The sequence below is a fragment of the Mya arenaria genome, chromosome 5 (assembly GCF_026914265.1).
Source record: "Mya arenaria isolate MELC-2E11 chromosome 5, ASM2691426v1".
Taxonomy (NCBI): domain Eukaryota; kingdom Metazoa; phylum Mollusca; class Bivalvia; order Myida; family Myidae; genus Mya; species Mya arenaria.
The window spans coordinates 10,135,068-10,156,171 of NC_069126.1; the positions used below are offsets into that span (position 1 = coordinate 10,135,068).

At 38.0% G+C, this 21,104-nt stretch overlaps 1 protein-coding gene and 1 long non-coding RNA gene across 2 annotated transcripts; both read left to right on the forward strand.

The window, feature by feature from the left end:
- Positions 1 to 294: 294 nt before the first annotated feature.
- On the forward strand, positions 295 to 12,867 carry LOC128234894 (ankyrin repeat domain-containing protein 12-like). Its single transcript, XM_052949503.1, has 8 exons — positions 295 to 1,436; positions 4,679 to 4,775; positions 5,088 to 5,196; positions 6,788 to 6,989; positions 7,667 to 7,755; positions 8,423 to 8,534; positions 8,920 to 9,038; positions 9,248 to 12,867. Exons 1-8 carry the CDS (start codon positions 449 to 451, stop codon positions 11,909 to 11,911), a joined length of 4,380 nt encoding a protein of 1,459 aa, XP_052805463.1. The 5' UTR covers positions 295 to 448; the 3' UTR covers positions 11,912 to 12,867.
- A 6,483-nt stretch (positions 12,868 to 19,350) lies between these two features.
- LOC128234096 (uncharacterized) lies at positions 19,351 to 19,848 on the forward strand. The gene is made up of 2 exons (XR_008260875.1): positions 19,351 to 19,430; positions 19,716 to 19,848. It is a non-coding gene; the product is annotated as an uncharacterized LOC128234096 (long non-coding RNA).
- Positions 19,849 to 21,104: the final 1,256 nt, after the last annotated feature.

The following is a 21,104-nucleotide window of genomic DNA, read 5'->3' on the forward strand; positions in this document are numbered from 1 at the left end:
TAAACGTTATTTTCACAGATATAACATTTCAAGAAATTTGATATAAAATGATTTGAAATGTTTTGTTTTTTTTGCTGTTTATTTGCCGAAAACGAATGCTCATTTTGTACTGTACTCGCATTGAAAGCATAAATTACTACGGTACGTGGCAGTGTTATTTTGAAACAGACTTTAGTTACATGTACGGCAATGGAAAAATGAATGCTATTTTTAGGAACCGTCTGTGCATGTAGCGGGAAAACCCGCAACGATACAGGAATGCTTTTGATTGGTTATCGCGGTCACATGCTACACTGGAAAGTCCTGAATGTTGTCTACGTTCAATGCGATTGTAAAATTTGGGATTTTTCACTGGAATTACTGACTAACTTTAGTGGGTTTTGTGTACATGTTGATTATAAAAAAATATGGATTCCAATTTGTGTTCTTTTAATTAGAGTACGTCGATATGGATGGGAAGAAGGCTCGACGGAGAAAGTCGAAAGCAAGCAATGGCCGATCCGAGGAAAAACCAAAAATGGCAAAGGTCACGAATGAAAAAGAGGAACATGATCGACTAGAGGCTGCTAGTGTTTTGTCATCATTGATATATCTGCCTCCAAAGGAACCCTCCAGCAAAGATGACACGCCTACAAACGTTAAATCGCCTCAAACGGTAACTACAGAGACGTTGACCTACTTTCCAAATGCTCAATCGAGAACGGGAATTCCCGAATCGCCACATCATTTGCGCACGCAAACAAAACAGGCAAGGGGGCGTGGCACGATGCGGGTGAAAAACACGGCATCTGCACGTGCAAATGACCAAAATGCTGCACTACTCGCGAATATGGTTTCTGACCGAGTATTAGAAAATATTGCTCAGTTAAAGAAATCGAAAAACTCACAGCAAATAGAAAATACACCTACAGCAAATGAACAAGCGGCAGTGATGGCAGCTTGGCAGCAGCTGCAACGAGACCAACGACCAATAGAATCACATGTTATAACCCCAGAAAGGGGTAGATCAAATTCTAGCTTGAGCAGACCACCAACTGCAAAAGTCCCAAGAACAATTAACACAGATGTAACTGTAAATAAGACGGTGGCCATGGCCCTAAGACAGGCTGTTGCTAGCAACATTAACAAAGTTGAAACTGATTCTAGCACTAAGAACAAAACTCCAACCTCTACTGTTGCTCGGACAGACAAGGTAGATATTGAAGGTGCATCGAAGAAAAAAGATGATACAGAAACAAAGCTTCCTCTGAAAAAGAGGAGATTAATTGGTGTCGATGATGAAAATTCATCATTGTTGTCCTCTGAATTCCTGACCCGAGCTGCTGACTCTGTGACCACATCCAGAAATTTAGAAAGCATGATGCAGCTAGCCAAACAGACTAGCCAAGATCTACCAAGTCTAGTAACAATGGCGGTTGAACCTAGCAATCTTAAAGGTACTTAGTTCAACAATGGTGATGCCACATTATAGTGATTATTAAAATTCTTCTTGCTTAGAAAATTAACCTGTTACATGTAGTTTATACTGCATAAGAAGTAATTATTATTTATTCATTCTAGCTTGATTTTGAAAATGGTGTGAAATCCATATTTGTATCAACTTCACTGAGTCCATCTTCATGGTAAAAAGTAGTACTGGTGTCCATTTTTAGAGGTCATGAAAAAGTACCTTTGGTGGGCCTTGAACTCTACTCTAACTACAAACTTTTATTCAAGTAAACACAATGCTTGACCCCAAGCAATATCGCAAAAATAACCAAGTCAAATCTCAATCACAGTCCTATTAACCTCATTTTATCACATGATTCAAAATATTGTATTTTTTTTGTATTTTCTCAAAAACATATTTTCTCACAAATGAGAACTGGGATAAAGACTTTTTGCAATATTTCAAAGAAAAAAAATCAAGGGCAAAACTTAAATACTTGAGTATTTGTATAAAAACATTGAGTTGTACTCAGTTATATTTTATGCTGTAGGACTTTTTTTCTTTAGAATCTTGACAGTGTTTTTAATCAACATATTCATTGAGAGAATACTCTTTAAAAGGTGTACAAACATTATACGATATTTAATAACTTTTTATATATGGGTAAATGAGTTGAGTCTGAGATTTAGATTTGACAGCAGTATTTATGTGATATTGGGGCCAATAATTCAGGGAACATATGACTTTTGAGTCAAAACAACAATCCAATGTATTGAAAAATCTACTCAACTAAATTGAAATATTAAAAAAAGGTTCCAGTCATTAAGACACATTAGTATATTTTCTTAACTTTCAAAGTATTTATACCATTTGGCATTAAAGTGTTCTAATACAGGAGAAAAATGAAGGTACCCCTGTATTTATTATCGTAATAACAAATCAATCCTTTTTTTGCTCTCTACACAGAACTAGAGTTTTTTGTTCACTTATTTGAGAAATTAAATAGATGGGGCTTTCAATTAGATTTTAAAAACTTAAAAATTATATAGACCCTTGAAATAAATTGTTTCTGATAATTTGGTGTAGCTATATACAGCAGTTAGATCTGTACAAGGGAATCACCCTATAATGGCTTTGATTTATAATTCTAAAGTTCAAATACTATATCATGTTTAATCTTTTTGACGGGTACATGTTATCTCTGTTTTAAATTATGAGATTTCATAGGACGTTTTGTGAATGGGGATTGAATGTTAAGCTATGTACCAATACTTTGTCTTTATATCGGTAATTGGACAGATTTCCCCTTGAATTTTGAAAGACAAATTAGAATGGTTGAATATTTCTTGAAACTGAATTCCGTTAAGCAGGATAATTGTATATTTAGTGTTTTTTTATGGGATCAATTGAATGTTGCTGAGAATAATCTTTCTATCATGAACTGGGTATCAAGAATTCGTGATGTTCTCCATTTTATTATCTGGTCTTATTGACTTGCCCTATTCTGGTTTTGTAAAAATAGAACTGTTTACTACCATACTATGAAGTCAACTTCAAGACACTTATATCAGTGATTGGAGGTGTGGGTTTGACCTGTCTTTTCATCTAGTCTCTATTCAGAGAAATAAAGTCCAGTTTTGAACAAATCGCCATTACTTTGCCTTCTAGAAAATACAAAATATAGAAATGTTCTAGCGAAAATACGCCAGTCTTTACATAAACTAAATATTGAAATTGATAGACACAAAAAATAACAGAGAAATGAAAGAAAATGCACATTATGTAATCTGAATGATATTGAGGATGAACTCCATTTTGTTCTCAAGCGCACAATATATTAACACCATAAAAGTCAATACATATTTCCAGTTTGTTCATTAATCATTAAACTATTACCATTCCCATAAAGTCATCAAATGCTTTCATGTAACTATTTCTATACAGTACTGTGATATTCTGAATCTCCATGTATGTTACAAACTTCTGAATCTTTACCGAAATTTCATTAAATTAAAACTTATATAGATCTTTGTTTAGATAATGTGATTGTACTCTAACAAATTATTTTTGATGACAGAGCCGTGGAAATTATAATCAATTTATTTCCGGATTTTATCAGTTTATATTGAAATAAATAGATCTGCATCTACATTATTAAAGTGTACCTTAGATAACAAGATTTGTTCAAGCATCTTGTGAGTGCATGTATTTAAATAGTCAACCTTAAATTTTAAAGAAGTCAGTATGAATTTTCACTGGGATGAATTGATTCAGTTGAGTAATTTAGGCTACATGATTTATTACAGTTATTTTGTAATAAACAGAATATGTATTTACGTGAATCTACAATCTGAAACCAATTTCATCATAATCCCAGTTGCAGTATTTAATATGTACATGGAGTCTACTTGAAAAATAAAACCAACTGATATTTAAAGGAGAAATTTTAAACTTCAAATTTAAATGTCTGATTACAGTAACCATTAAATAGTGTGTTTGGTAATGAAACAAGACGCATATGCCTGGTTCATACAAGGAAACGCCTATACATAGTTTATACTAGTATACATTATAATCCAAGCAACCAAGAAGTATTCGGTGAAATTTATGTAAGACATCCAAGCCTATAAATAGCTATTACATGACAACAAGTATAGTCAGTTTCAACAAAGAGGACATTCATTAATAATTCTTTTTATAACTGTACTGACATCAAGAGGCATTGCTAACCATTACTCGGGCATTAAAAAAAAACTGTTGAGTTAAACAAGACGTTGTCACGTTTAAACTTAAATGTTAAATTCTCTTAAATCTTTGCTGCATTGGGAAGTCCTTATTTTATTTTTGGAACTATTCCAAGTAAACAAGATTTGCAAATTTTATCTTTGTAACAGATTACTAGCTTCTGGAGATCGATATAGGTTACCCAAACTCATGTAGAATAAATATAGAAATCATTTGTGATATATATTTATAAAAGAATCCCAGCATATTAATAATACGGAACTTTTGCTCACGTAACTTATTTATTATCGTGGGCAGAGCAGCTGACGAATCAAAAAATGAATTAAATCGTATATCATTGAAACTGTAATATTTTAGCTCAGCCCTGTTGACATCCTGGTTTAAACTAGTCCAAACTGTTCAGACAGTTCCGCGCTCACATGACCATGGCAACCAATCAGCATATAAAAAGGTATTATAGTCATAATAATCATGACAAGGTTTGACCTCAAGATTTATTTTCAGCTGAGGGTTACCGACCAGTGAAGTTTGACCCGAGGACAAGCCTGCTTGTACTTCAAGACGTCCGCGTGGCTCTTACCCCGGATGAAGATGGCGACCTGTAGGTCAAGTTTTATTTATGGGTATCTGTTAAGAATGAAAAAAAATAGAGTTCCTAATTTAACACCATCGTAGAGAATTACAGCTCAATAACAAAATTTCTATCGTTGATCAAGTTTTGAGAAAATCTATAATAATTTACATGTAGTTTTGTACATCCATGGATTTGTTTCAAAAATCCTGAAGGATTAATTATTCTTTTATCTCAAAACCAAATGTTTTCGTCAAGTTCCACTTATGTGAAACGACGACTTAAAGCGCAAAATCTACTTTCTACCAGGATACATGCCCATATATTCTGTATGTTTTGCAGGCCTCTTCATATCGCAGTGGTGCACGAGAACCTCGAGCTGGTTAAGAAATTTATTGACATCATGGCCATGTCGGGGAAAACTGTGGACCGGTTCAACAAACTGCAACAGGTACGTCTACATACTGTAGAAGTCTCAATGTGACACAGACGTATACAAATGGAAGGCGTTACGTCCGTCGGGTGCTAAGCCCTCGCTACATGCTCTTTAGCTATGTTTGTCTGATGCTGAGCCCTCGCTACACGCTTAAAGTAGTGTCCGTCTGGCGCCGAGCCTCGCTACAAGCTCTATAGTAATGTCCGTCTGGCGCCGAGCCTCGCTTCACGCTCTAAAGTAATGTCCGTCTGGCGCTGAGCCTCGCTACACGATCTACAGTTACGACCGACTAGCGCTGGGCTCTCGCTACACGCTATATAGTTACGACCGACTAGCGCTGGGCCCTCGCTACACGCTATTTAGTTACGTCCGTCTAGCGTTGAGTCCTCGCTACACGCTCTATATTTACTTCTTCTAGCGCTGGGTCCTCGCTACACGCTATATAGTTACGTCCGTCTAGCGTTGAGCCCTCGCTACACGCTATATAGTTACGTCCGTCTAGCGCTGGGCTCAAGCTACACGCACTATATTTACGTCCGTCAAGCTCTGGGCCCTCGCTACACGCTTTATAGTTACGATCGTCTAGCGCTGGGCCCTTGCTTCACGCTCTATATTCTCGAAGATGGTAAAATTATGTCATTTCAGTACTACTAAATAGGCTCGATAGGCTTGTATAGTTTAGGCGCGTTACTGTACAAAACAGCATGGCCCTGTCACAACAAAAATAGAGTTATATTAGCTTATCTGCTTTTCAAAGAAAAAGGTCGGTGTAATCTAAATGTGATAACCTTGAGGTCGCTATCGTTAGTCTTCTTGCTGGCATGCGAAAACTTCCACCTTGGCCATAAATCAAAAAACATTTCTCAAGATATCCGAATTAAACTGTTTACATATGACTCAGAGACAATACACCATAAATCATGGGGTTAATGTCAGAATGTACCAACCCCTTCTACAGTTCAAAGTCGCTTAGTAACTTCTGGCATTAGCTTGCCTTTACAATTTCGGGTAGTAATACTCGTTGAGAGATGCTCCACTTTTACTGAACAAATAAACAGACTTCAGTTATCCAAAATTTCCAGCATGGCCAAATATTTTGATCTACTTATCTGGGGTGGTAAAAAAAGTTTGTTTGTTAAAGAATACACCAACTCTTCCATATACAGTGCAGTGTGTGTGGAGGTAAGAGCCAGCCGCCCGGTTGCCTCAGTTGGTTAGAGCACCGTGCAAGTGTCCCGGCTGTCGTGGATTTGAGTCCTACAGCAGGCGCACTTTTCTTCCGTTTTTACTAGTAGTAAAAGGCAAGATTGCCTGGATCGGCCGATCGGGTATTTAAGAAAGAAGTTCGCACTTTTCCTCCAAGGTTAACTATAACAAAACACAGCTATTTTAAAATACGATACATTCTATTGGGATTTTTTCACATTTGGAGAAAAAGAGTATGCTTAAGCAATGTGAATGGGCCGAACTTGTTAGAAAAACCCCACACACTGCTACCTATTATGAAATATCGTTACAGAATAATGCAAACTCTTAGGAACACATGTGTAATGCATGTCTTCCAAATTACTGTAATACAAATATATGCAATGTAATATATTTCCAGACTCCATTACATCTGGCAGTACTTGTTAACCAGCCTGAGATCGTGAAAGAGCTACTGGTTGCCGGTGCCAATCCAAATCTTTTCGACAGAAACGGCTGTACGTCCGTCCACCTGTCCGTCTGTAAGCGGTTCCACGCGTGTCTGAGGACGGTGTTTGACCACTCAATGAATGCCCCCGTGGTCAACTCCCGGGACTATGAAGGTATGGGTTTGATTTTTTCATACGATCAGATGATATTGATCAGATACCTTAAAATAAGATAAACAGAAATAAGTCTGCAAGCAGAAAGTAAACTATTTACAGCAAAATACTGCCAAAACAGTAATATTTACATTCTCCTAGTCCTTTTATAAATATAAATTGGACGTCTTTATATAAATTGTATGACACGCAAGGAGTTATGAAGTCATTGTTTATTTCAATATTGCGCTCCCATTGGATGAGCGCGACGTCATCTTACCAATGATATACAACGTAACAAAAATCAGCTATTTAAGGATTGATCGCATTCTTTTTTTGTGCGCTCATGCTGTATGAACGCAATTGGACACGCGAGTAAATTCCATGAAGCGCGCCTCTTGGTCATTTGCACCTTTGCCTTACTGTGTTCATACAGCATTAACGCAAGAAAAAATGCGATCAAAACTTACATTAACATTTAAAAAAATCATTTCTATTAAAAATTACCCGTATCGTCTGCAATTTGAGTATTTCATCATCATTCATTCCTATAAACACACTCACTTAAGCTTGTTTAACTTATTTTGATTGAAGTATTAAACTTTCACTCAGGTGAGCGATTAAGGGCCATCATGGTCCTTTTGTTATTTTGTGTCATCACAACATTTTTAAAAAGTGTTTATTAACTCTTGTCGCAGGTTACTCGCCGATGCACACCGCAGTTGAACAGGATAACATGGAAAGCCTGCAGATATTGATTGAAAAAGGCGCAGATATTGACAACCAGGTATGTGGCCATGGGAAAATAAGACTTGAAGGATGATTAAATCCTTTCAAAATAGTTTTCGTGCTTGGCTATTACTATTGATTTTTTGTGAGAATTACTGGTTGGTAATTTTTCCATTTTAAAGAAGGAAGTAGATCAGTTGTTTATGATTAGTCATAATATCCCCTGTATAATTTAGTTTATTAAACCAAATACTGGATTTCAAAATAACTTGGCACAATAAATAGTTTATATACACACTGAATTGAAGATGGAATACATTTTCAATGCCATGATTAAGACTCAAAGGTCAGATACCATATTAGCGGGGTTAGAGTGTATGTTTTTCAAAGAATAAAATTAGGACATTGTGTCGCAGTCGGTGTTTATCAACAAAATAAACATTGGCTATAACTAAAAAACATTCAAGATATATTCGATTGAAGCTTGGTACCCGCGTTGCCAGAGACAGTTTGCACATTTGAAGCAAGGTCCCGTAACTCGGGATTTAATAATTGTTAAATTCAGCTTCTTTAACAACTTAAAATAGACACATAAGCATTCGAGTTCGCTTCACAGTGCTCTTTTTAACATTTGAGTTTTCCTTCTTAATACACTTTGAGAGGTATGCTTTCTTCTAACAAAGGCCTTGTCACTAATGAAATACAACATGTGCGTGTATTTCCAGGATGGCAAAGCGGGGAGGAGTGTGCTGTTTTACGCCACCGAGTACAACCGGACCGAGATGGTCAGGTACTTGCTGGAAGTTGGGGCGAATGCCGAGCTGCAGAACTATACTGGTAAGATTTTAAAAAAACTTACAGTTTGGATTGGGTTTTTTGGTCTGTTATCTTCCCAGGTATCTTCTGAACAGAAGGTTGACATACACTGTGATGGATCATATGACGAGCTGCCATCTCTTTCTACTTTGTTAATGACATAATTTATTAGAAAATTGATCCAGAGTTCAAAATATTTTCAGTCAGAGTAGTTTCAGATTCTTTATGCGTTTACAACCAACTGTATGTTATGTGGGGATACACACTGATTGTCAAAGCTGTGAGTTTTACAGCATGTTACTCTACTTTTAAACAATCAAACTTTACATAACCTTATAAATTATCATTATATAGTAAGTATGAAAGTACAGAGCTCCAATTATCAGCTATATTACTACCTTTGCAGGTATTCCACCATTGGTCGTGTCGCAAACTACTAGCGATTCAGAGGAAATCTGCACAATGTTGAGGCGAGCCATGGATGTGGCCATTTATGGAGATACACCACTTCCTGATTCCAAAAAGGTTTTGTATGCGACCATTGTTTTGGCCTTACTTTTAGAAGAAATCAGTTATAAAGTAGAAATCAATTAATTACTTTGGATTATAGATTGTGATACCAAGAATACTTGGGTAAGAATTCGAGCTTGTTCATCCAAAAGTCTGATTGCGATGACCGTAAAGGTCACCGATATTTACATGTTGGTTATATTTTCTAACCTTTGTTGTTCCAGAGTCTGCCTCGAATATCCAGCAAGTCGTCTATGGATAGCTTGGACCAACCACAACAAGAAGAAAAGTACGTGAACTATACCAGACAGTACTCTAATTCTTCGAACTCGCCCATCGACCTCAGCATCCATAAAACCCAGTCATGGACGGAGGAGAAACCTCAGATAGGACCGAAACAGAGGAAGAAGAGGGAGAAGAAAGATCACAAGTCCCATAGTGGGAAAGGACATGGACAAGGAAAAGGTAGAATCAGTAAGGAAAAGCATGCAAACATCATAGCTGCTCTGGAAAGAAAACATAGTACCTCATTGGCGAAAAGTGTTGATATGAACCATAGAGAAAGTGTAGGTAAAGGTTTGCCCTCGCCGGACAGTGGGAGGAACTCCAGGGAAGGCTCTTATGACAATAATGATAATAGTGAATCTGCTGTTAAGAGCTCACTTAAAACAGACAATGATAAGATAATTGTAAAAGAGGAGGTTAATGAATTTGAAACTGAAATGGACACCAATGAAACTGAAAGTGCTGACTTGGTTAGGACAGATTCAAGACGGAAAGATAAAAGTAAGGTAACAAGAATGGAAACTGAAACAGGCAGCCCTAGCAAAGACGTAAACCATTCTTATAGACCACACGGTGCCTTACAGAGGTCATTTAGCTCTAATAAGGGTATTTTTAGTTTAGAATCACAGCCATTACTTGCTTCACAGCAGTTGTTAGCTTCCCAACCGCTTCTAGCTTCGAGATTTTCAGACTTACTTAATAATTTAGCAGGTCCTTTGAAATCAGAAGATGTGTTTCAGATACTAAAACCTTTTATGAATTTTAATCCACAACAAGCTGGATTAGTACTTATGGACGAAAAAAACTTAGCTGATGTAAAAGGGACATCTACTGATGAAAGCTCAGTAAAAGAACAAAATAGTGATAAAAAAGTCTTAAATTCTATTGAAGCACTTAACAATACTAATAATGGTAATGCAAAAGAGAGTGATTTTGTGCATGACATTCCATCTAAGTGTGAAAATCGAGTAAGTAAGGTTATTGAAAATGAGACAATACCATTGTCAGAAAATCAGTCAAAAGAAGTTGTCGAAACAGAGGAATCGGTGGATGAAAAATCAGAGGATGATAAAAGTAATAAAAGAACCACAATACAAACACCTGCATCGGACAGTAAACCAGACAAGATGCATGAAGATGAAACTAACTCCAAGCTTGAAAGTGGAACATTTAATGAGAATGATAATTCAGATTATGATGATGACGTTGGGCTGGAATCAAATTTAATCATTGATGAAGGTGACACTGAACAGTATAAGTATACTTTAGATGGAAATGGTGGTGATGGCATTTCAAACGATTCTGCTAGTTCAAAAGAAGAAATAAAACATGACAAGACCGACAATCACAAATTCATAACTCACAGTGCTGAAATAGACAATACCACTGTAGAAGATAACAACGACAAAACTAATGTTGATGGACATTTAACAGAAGAAACAGACTCCAACACAAGTACACAAAGTCCTTTATTTGAAAACAATGTTATTCAGGACGCTGAAACTATTGGTAAATTAGATAGAGATTTGAGTAACAAACTCAGAGTTGAAAATAGTATCACAAAAGTGTCTGACTCTCCCTTTAGTGACTTGCAAGGCAAAACAATATCAGACATAAACATTGGTGGTCAAACCGTGCCTGTCTCAATAGTGACAACAGTTCCAACATCAGAATTAGTGGGGGAGGTGTTAAAGCAGGGTAAGTCGACGACTTTGTATTACAGGGATGGGGATGGGTACAAGCCCATCCGGATATTCATGGACGATTCCCAGCAGTCATCGTTAGTATTAAAGAAGATGCTACAGAGTAATATGTTACAAGAGGGACAGAACAGAGATGCTAGAGCCATTCCTGTAATACACTCCAGTAGTTTAGGACTAGCGGGTAAAGATATCTCAAATGTGACTATAAATTCCTCTTGTGCGTCTAGTATCGATGTACATTCTTCTTCAGCTGCCATATCCATTGTAGGAATTGCTCAAACTAACGGGAACATAGCAGGGCTGGGTAAACCTGTGTCACTAAAGAGCTTGCCGTTGAATCCAGTCTCAGTTTTTAACAAGCCAATTTTTGCTACCTCGACAGCTTGCATCAGTCCGGCACAGAGTAGTTTTATAAATCAAAATGCATTGCATTCAAATACACCTGTACCAGTGGCATCCACTGTTATCACTAATAATTCTAACCACATACCTAATGCTCAAATTACTAAAGCACATATCACTCTGGCACCTAAACCATCACTACCATCAGCCACTGTACAGAACGATATTGCATCAATTATAAATGTCGACGTTTTAAAGAAGCAGAAGGCCTCCTTAATTTGTGGCTATCCTAAAAAGTTGGAAAAAACGGATCTCTCCGAAAGGACGCTAACATTCGTGAATCCAGACGTCAAAAGCAAGTTGTCCAAGGCCTTACAGTCCCCTCAGAGAAAGCTTGTACCAGTGACAAATCAAAGTGTGGAGGACGAGAAGGAAGCTAATGACACTGAATATAACACAGTTACAACAGCAGGGAGTCCCGATTCTGTTCAGACTAATGCTGACATGTTGACCATTGATAAGACTGAAATTAGTGTTGAAAATAGGCAGCCGTTGTGATTATTCACCCATCCATTTTTATGGAAGAAAAAGTCCAGGATAGCCTTGGTGTCCGTTTCAAAACTCGGCCAAATCTCAAAAGCTATTCAAGATATTAAGATACACTTTAAGTATACTTTGTTATACGCAGTTCACATACAGGAAATTATAAAAAAAGACATAAATTATTAAGTTATGATGTCTTGGCTTGTTTTTCAATTATTTTGAGCATGTAATAAATCAATGCATACAAATATTGACAAGCTATGTACAGTATGTTTATATCATATCAAATTACACCATCATGTATGGTGTTAAGATATTTTTCGCAGAGTTTAATACTTAATTCAAATGGATGGACTAAACAGAACAGAACAAATATTTTGAGTGACATTGTTTTGCTCAGGGCATTGTAAATGTAATTGAACGAATAAAACTGTATTAGTGACTATACATCTGATTGTTATACATGTTTAATAAGCTTACTATCTTACGTTCTTTATATAATAACGTGAACCTTTCCTATAGATGTTTTTGTTGGCTCCTTCTGGTTAAATTTTACGCACAGTTTTTTTTTGTTATTGGAAAAAAGGCGTTTTGTTCTTCACCTCTCATTCACTTTCCCTTTGCAGTTTTCTGTTCTATCACCCTGGTTTTAGAAGGCAATCTGTGAATCTCAGATTTTAAATGGCAGAGAATTTTCATTCAAATTTGTCTTGTCATTTTCTGACGCAGTGCTGTGCTAATATTACTTTGAACTGTAACATATGTTCCATATTTTGTGGATGTATCACTGTTTAGACTGCAGGTCTTAAAGTAAATTATACATTGTAATGAGTGTAATCTTATGTTAACCTTGGTTGTGGACACAAACTACATACATGTGTTTGTATGTTCTCATGCCACCTTGTTTAACTTGTTCTTTTATTCTGATTTTAAATTGCTGAAAAAATATGATAATAAAACAGTTAGATTCACTTCTTTTATTTGTTTATAAAAAACATGTCGTTTTTCTTAAAAAAAATGTATACTCGCATGCATTTAAAGGCGGTAAAAGTGTACGGTTGTACCCGGCGTGCATTTAAAGACGGTAAAAGTGTACGGTTGTACCCGACGTGCATTTAAAGACAGCAAAAGTGTGCGGTTGTACCCGACGTGCATTTAAAGACGGTAAAAGTGTACGGTTGTACCCGGCGTGCATTTAAAGACGGTAAAAGTGTACGGTTGTACCCGACGTGCATTTAAAGACGGTAAAAATGTACGGTTGTACCCGGCATGCATTTAAAGACAGCGGTTGTACCCGGCGTGCATTTAAAGACAGCGGTTGTACCCGGCGTGCATTTAAAGACAGCAAAAGTGTTCGGTTGTACTTGACGTGCATTTAAAGACAGTGAAAGTGAACGGTTGTACCCGACGTGCATTTAAAGACAGCAACAGTGTACGGCTGTACCCGACGTGCATTTAAAGACAGCGAAAGTGTACGGTTGTACCCGACGTGCATTTAAATACAGTGAAAGTGTTCGGTTGTACCCGGCGTGCATTTAAAGACGGTAAAATTGTACGGTTGTACCCGACGTGCATTTAAAGACAGCGAAAGTGTACGGTTGTACCCGAAGTGCATTTAAAGACAGTGAAAGTGTACGGTTGTACCCGGCGTGCATTTAAAGACAGCGCTTGTACCCGGCGTGCATTTAAAGACGGTAAAAGTGTACGGTTGTACTCGACGTGCATTTAAAGACAGCGGTTGTACCCGGCGTGCATTTAAAGACGGTATACTCGGCGTGCATTTAAAGACGGTAAAAGTGTACGGTTGTACCCGGCGTGCATTTAAATACAGTGAAAGTGTTCGGTTGTACCCGGCGTGCATTTAAAGACAGCGAAAGTGTACGGTTGTACCCGAAGTGCATTTAAAGACAGTGAAAGTGTACGGTTGTACCCGACGTGCATTTAAAGACAGCGGTTGAACCCGGCGTGCATTTAAAGACGGTAAAAGTGTACGGTTGTACCCGACGTGCATTTAAAGACAGCGGTTGTACCCGGCGTGCATTTAAAGACGGTATACTCGGCGTGCATTTAAAGACGGTAAAAGTGTACGGTTGTACACGGCGTGCATTTAAAGACAGTGAAAGTGTACGGTTGTACCCGGCGTGCATTTAAAGACGGTAAAAATGTACGGTTGTACCCGGCGTGCATTTAGAGACAGCGAAAGTGTACGGTTGTACCCGGCGTGCATTTAGAGACAGCAAAAGTGTAAGGTTGTACCCGACGTGCATTTAGAGACAGCGAAAGTGTACGGTTGTACCCGGCGTGCATTTAGAGACAGCGAAAGTGTACGGTTGTACCCGGCGTGCATTTCGAGACAGCGAAAGTGTACGGTTGTACCCGGCGTGCATTTCGAGACAGCGAAAGTGTACGGTTGTACCCGGCGTGCATTTCGAGACAGCGAAAGTGTACGGTTGTAACCGAAGTGCATCTAAAGACAGTGAGGTACTAACAGCACCACCAGCTGTGACTAAGATTAAACCCCAGCCACAAGCAAGAGAAACTATTTGAGTCAAGTCACCTGAATCACCAGGATTTCAAATGACATTGCACTGAGCAATCATTGCTCGAACGACAAGTGTCCTTTTCCTGATACATGTATTAATTGGAAGGATTTTCATCATAATAACTAATTTCTACTTTTTTGGATAAAAAAAACGTATTGTTAACGCTATGCATTTTCAGGAGAGCTCTTGTTTGTGATCTACCGAAAATGTAGGCCAAATTTGAAAAATCGGTCATTTCGAGATAAGCTGTAGCTGCACGATTTTGTACATTTCCCCATGAGACTAGTTTCATGGCGACATGTGTTAACATTAAAAGGTTATCTTCAGACTGGCCTAGATGATAACATTGACCTCTCCGTACAATCAGGGGCCCGTCAGTCGAATCTGAGATTGGAAATTATTTAAGTAGAAATTAAGAGAGCATTGAGAAAAAAATCAACTTCTTGCTATAAGTGCCGTTAACACAGAATTAACATTATATAAGTGACAACTTAATTCCTTTAATATTAGCACAACTCGTCCGGACTTTACCGTCTAGTTTTGTCTGGTCACCCTCCACAGAAACATTTTGATAGTTTTAATCAGTCAGTTCGAACGTCTCTGTCTGTGTCAAAACATCGCAACATGATCCAACCCCCAGGATCGCCATGTGACCCGAACCCCGGGATCGCCATATGACCCAAAGCCCAGGATCGCCATATGACCCAAACCCCAGGATCTCCATATGACCCAAACCCAAGGATCGCCATATGACCCAAAGCCCAGGATCGCCATATGACCCAAACACCAGGATCGCCATATGACCCAAACACCAGGATCGCCATATGACCCAAACCCCAGGTCTCCATATGACCCAAATTCCAGGATCGCCATATGACCCGACGCTTATGATCGCCACATGCCCCAGACCCCAGGATAGTCATATAACCCGACTCACAGGATAGCCACATGACCCAAACCCCAGGATCGCCATAAGACCCAAACCCGAAGATCGCCACAACACCCAAACCCAAGGATCGCCATATGACCCAAACCCTGGGATTGCAATATGACCAAAACCCTAGGATCGTAATACGGCCCAAACCCCATGATCGCAACTTGGCCCAGACCCAAGGATCGTAATATAACCCAAACTTAAGGATCGCCATATGACCAAAACCCCAGGATCGTCATATCACCAAAACCTCTGGATGGCCACATGACCCAAACACCAGCGTCGCCACATGACCCAAACCTCAGGATCGTCATATGACCCAAACCCAAGGATCGTCATATGACCCAAACCCAATATAACTGGCTGTGTTACAAGTTATAACCGTCCGATCCATCTGTTTTTATTCAACAATTAATGGAACTCTAAATCATTCTGTTTTATAGTAGAAATTTCATATTGTGGTTATATAGGTCGATAGAGAGGGACTAAAACTCATATTGTGTTTATATAGGTCGGTAGAGAGAGCAGAACCTTCATATTATAATAATATAGTTCGGTAGAGAACAGAACCTTCATATTGATGGTATATAGGTCGGTACGGAGAGCAAAACCTTCATATTGTGGTTATATAGGTAGAGAGAGCAAAACCTTCATCTTGTGGTTATATAGGTCGGTAGAGAGAGCAGAACCTTCATATTGTGATTATATAGGTCGGTAGAGAGAGCAGAACCTTCATATTGTGATTACATAGGTCGGTAGAGAGAGCAGAAACTTCATATTGTGGTTATATAGGTCGATAGAGAGAGCAGAAACTTCATATTGTGGTTATATAGGTCGATAGAGAGAGAATAAACTTCATAATGTGGTTATATAGGCCGCAGAGAGAGCAGAACCTTAAAAAATTTAGTTATATATGTCGGAAGTGAAAGCAGAGCATTCATATTGTTGCTAAATAGGTCGGTAGGGAGAGCATTACCTTCATATTGTGGTTATAAAGGTCGAAAGAGAGAGCAGAACCTTCATATTGTGGTTATATAGGTCGGTAGAGAGAGCAGAGTCTTCATATTGTGGTAACATATGTCGGTAGGGAGAGCAGAACCTTCATATTGTGGTTATAAATGTCGGAAGAGAGAGCAGAAACTTCATATTGTGGTTAAATAGGTGGGTAGAGAGAGCAGAACCTTCGTATTGTGGTTATATAGGTCGGTACGGTAAGCAGAACCTTCACATTATGGTTATATAGGTCGGTAGAGGGAGCAGAACCTTCATATTGTTGTTATATAGGTCGGTAGAAAAGGGAGATCTTCTAAAAATAAATGCACCAATAATTTGAACCTTTATGTTCTAGCTTACTAATATGCTGACTGCTGACTACGCTTAAATTGATCTTAATGCATGACAAAATGATATGGTAACATTTAGCTAACATTTAAACAAAACCTTAAAGAAAGCATCTCGTTACCCTCGAAACGAAAAACGTAATAATGTCATTCAGCTTACCTGGGAACACAACACGATCTGATATCATTTAGCTAACATTTCGACAAAATAAGATGTGATAACATTTATCTTTCTTTTGGACAATACACGAAGTGATAATATTAACTTAAATTTGGGACTAACACAAACATTTAGCTAACCTTGACACAATACACGAGACAATTTTATTTAGCTAACTTTTGGACAAAATACGAATTGATAACATTTAGCTTACCTTGGAACGAAATGATAACATTTAGCTTACCTTGGAACAAAATACGAAATGATAACATTTAGCGTACCTTGGAACAAAATTCGAAATGATAACATTTAGCTTACCTTGGAACAAAATACGAAATGATAACATTTAGCTTACCTTGAAACAAAATACGAAATGATAACATTTAGCTTACCTTGGAACAAAATACGAAATGATAACATTTAGCTTACCTTGAAACAAAATACGAAATGATAACATTTAGCTTACCTTGAAACAAAATTCGAAATGATAACATATATTTAGCTTACCTTGGAACAAAATTCGAAATGATAACATTTAGCTTACCTTGAAACAAAATTCGAAATGATAACATTTAACTTACCTTGGAACAATACACAAAATGATTATATTGAGCTATAACGATACATGAACTGCTTTCATTTAGCCAACTTATGATACATACAATACATTTAACTAACCATCCTTCTACCAATGCGTCAACAGCTTAAATAATAAAACATTCATTTCGAACAAAAAAATCCATAAAATGCTAGCGTTAACCTAACATTTAGACAAAGCTTGATGTGCTTACATTCAGCTTACTTTGGGACAAAACACGTCATGCTAACACAGTGCATGGATAGTGAATATTTGGCACTGTTTTGGGACAAGAAACATTGGTCAGCCTACTAGGTTTGAAGATTTGACATGAAAAAAACGCCTTATCTACGTTATCTTGAAACATTCGGCTTCGGCAGACGGCATAAGTTAATCTGCCAGCATGAAGGGAACACTGATCTGCGCAGTCGTTTGTGTTGTTCTTGGTAACTATTCGTTTTAATATAATTTCTGCAATTTAAATTAGATAGATGACCATAGCTATATTCTACCAATATACTATACATGTACATTTTGCTAGCAACATTTTTATTCGGGATCGCATTGTCAGAACAGCAAAATTTCAATAACATTTCTAAAATTCAAAATTCGTCGACTAGAATATATATATATATATATATATATATATATATATATATATATATATATATATATATATATATATATATATATATATATATGGTGAATTATAATGATTTTGGGTACATGGCGCGTTGTCCGATAGCGCAGTGGTAATCGTTCGTATGTGAGTTTGGTTTGTGGTAACCAAGCCGGTCAAGTGGGTTTCTCTCGGATAGTCCATTTTTCAATCTCCACGCAGCGTTACTACCCTTAAAGTACAGTTATATCACTGCCACTGGCCACGACCCACTGGCCATTGATACTTATAATATCATATCGGTAAATAATGTAAATTAACATATTTTTATTTATCTATTTATTCTAATTGTTTTATCTAAAAAAAATATTGGGGGCGAGATATTTTAACCTCAATGCACCTCGAATAATTGAAATTTGATTTAAAAGAAATAAAATAAAAAAATAACCAAAAAAACACTTAAAACATATTAAACAGCTGAAATCCAGGGGAGATGACTGTGTAAGAGAGTGTCAGTTCTCTCCACACTCGCTTCGAGACCACACCCACGCTTGCCGACGAGAGTGATTAAATGAAAATTGTGTAACAAATCGTTGTAAAATAAATATATTTAAATTTGTATATACTTTTCATGTCCAAATTGCATGTTTTAGAAACAAGAAATCCGTTCGGGAATTTTAAACAATGGGATTCCCCAGAGTTTTCCGGTCACTATTCTGTAAGGCTGACGCCACAAGATTATAAACTGATTGTGTAGATATATGTCATGTCATAATTTCTAAAATTGTTTTCTATAAAGGGAATGTCGAAAAATGTTTGATGTCTACGAAAAACCGTATGCATGTTGGTAGTTTATAAGCAGGTCTATAACATTGGCTTGCATTATAAAGGCAAATGATTTATAAGTAAACATATCTGCTTATCATGAGCCTATCATGCCAGCGGACTAAAGGCTCAAAACCAAAGGCGCTAATAAAAAATTGTATGATTTTAGATATTTGTAGGCATTCGTATTCCTTCATATTTTTCTAAGTTTGTTTTCTCGACCGGGAAACACTCAATTGCCACCAATGAATTATTTAAGCATATTGTAACAAATCACATCTGTTCATATTGCAGCCGCGGTGACGGTGGTGTACTCGGCACAGACCGCGTGTACTACGGTAGCGGACTGCACGTGTAACGCTGGTGAGGTCGCGGACTGCCATAACGACGCCTGCAAGTGCCACCACGGCACGTGCGATAACCACTGCCGCGACTTCGGGGGGTGCAACGAAACAGAGCACGCGCACTGCAACAAGGAATCCGTGTGCGAGTGCAAGGCCATCTAATGGATTGCAGGGCTAACTAATGTTGCTGCAGTTAGTATACATTGATTGTACCATACGAGTGATGTTAAACTGATTGTAATTTAATTGTTATGTATTTTGGTTTCAGTTACCTCTTTATGTAAGGGCAAATGCGGTCCGTACTCGGGAGTATTTTACTGATGTTGTTTTGTGTGGATTGCAGATAGTCCGGAAGATGTGAGATGACCTTGTACTCGTCTCTATACGCCGTGATGTTAGGGCATTTCTATGGCGCTGTACTGCCTCTTATGGAAGACCTTCTTTTTTTAATTCAGAAATTGCTTTTATATATTTCAGATGGAGGAGTTGAATATACCTTACATTTTAATAATCTGTACTGAGACTACCATTCGTCGAAGATCCTTTTAAATATTATGAATTGCAGCAAATGACTTGTTAAAAATAAAATAAAATAAATCCAATAAGCCTATGCCTTTGTTTCGATAACATAGTATGAATATTGTTCACCAAGAGGAAATTGATTCATGTGCGGTTGAGCGCCCCGCGCCCAGAATTCTTTACTGACTCAAGCAGGGCCAAATCATAAAACCACACTACCAAGATCATTAAACATTGGCCCATGAACTCAACTTTTTGATATAAAGAATATCTCTTCGTGGTTGTTGCTATGTAGTATATAAAGACCTATCCGTGTCCACTAACTGCAGTATGACCTTACTCCTTCCCATCTTTGTGGTTGTTGCTAATGCGTCTATAATGACCTGTCCGTACCCATTAACTGCAGTATGACCTTACCCCTAACCATCTTCGCGGTTGTTGCTAAGGCGTCTATAATGACCTGTCCGTACCCATTAACTGCAGTATGACCTTACCTCTAACCATCTTCGCGGTTGTTGCTAATGCGTCTATAATGACCTGTCCGTACCCATTAACTGCAGTATGACCTTACCCCTAACCATCTTCGCAACTGTTGCTAAGGCGTTTATAATGACCTGTCCGTGTCCATTAACTGCAGTATGACCTTACCCCTAACCATCTTTGTGGTTGTTGCTAAGGCGTCTATAATGACCTGTCCGTACCCATTAACTGCAGTATGACCTTACCCCTAACCATCTTTGTGGTTGTTGCTAATGCGTCTATAATGACCTGTCCGTACCCATTAACTGCAGTATGACCTTACCCCTAACCATCTTCGCGGTTGTTGCTAAGGCGTCTATAATGACCTGTCCGTACCCATTAACTGCAGTATGACCTTACCCCTAACCATCTTCGCGGTTGTTGCTAATGCGTCTATAATGACCTGTCCGTACCCATTAACTGCAGTATGACCTTACCCCTAACCATCTTCGCGGTTGTTGCTAATGCGTCTATAATGACCTGTCCGTACCCATTAACTGCAGTATGACCTTACCCCTAACCATCTTCGCGGTTGTTGCTAATGCGTCTATAATGACCTGTCCGTACCCATTAACTGCAGTATGACCTTACCCCTAACCATCTTCGCGATTGTTGCTAAGGCGTCTATAATGACCTGTCCGTACCCATTAACTGCAGTATGACCTTACCCCTAACCATCTTCGTGGTTGTTGCTAATGCGTCTATAATGACCTGTCCGTACCCATTAACTGCAGTATGACCTTACCCCTAACCATCTTCGCGGTTTTTGCTAATGCGTCTATAATGACCTGTCCGTACCCATTAACTGCAGTATGACCATACCCCTAA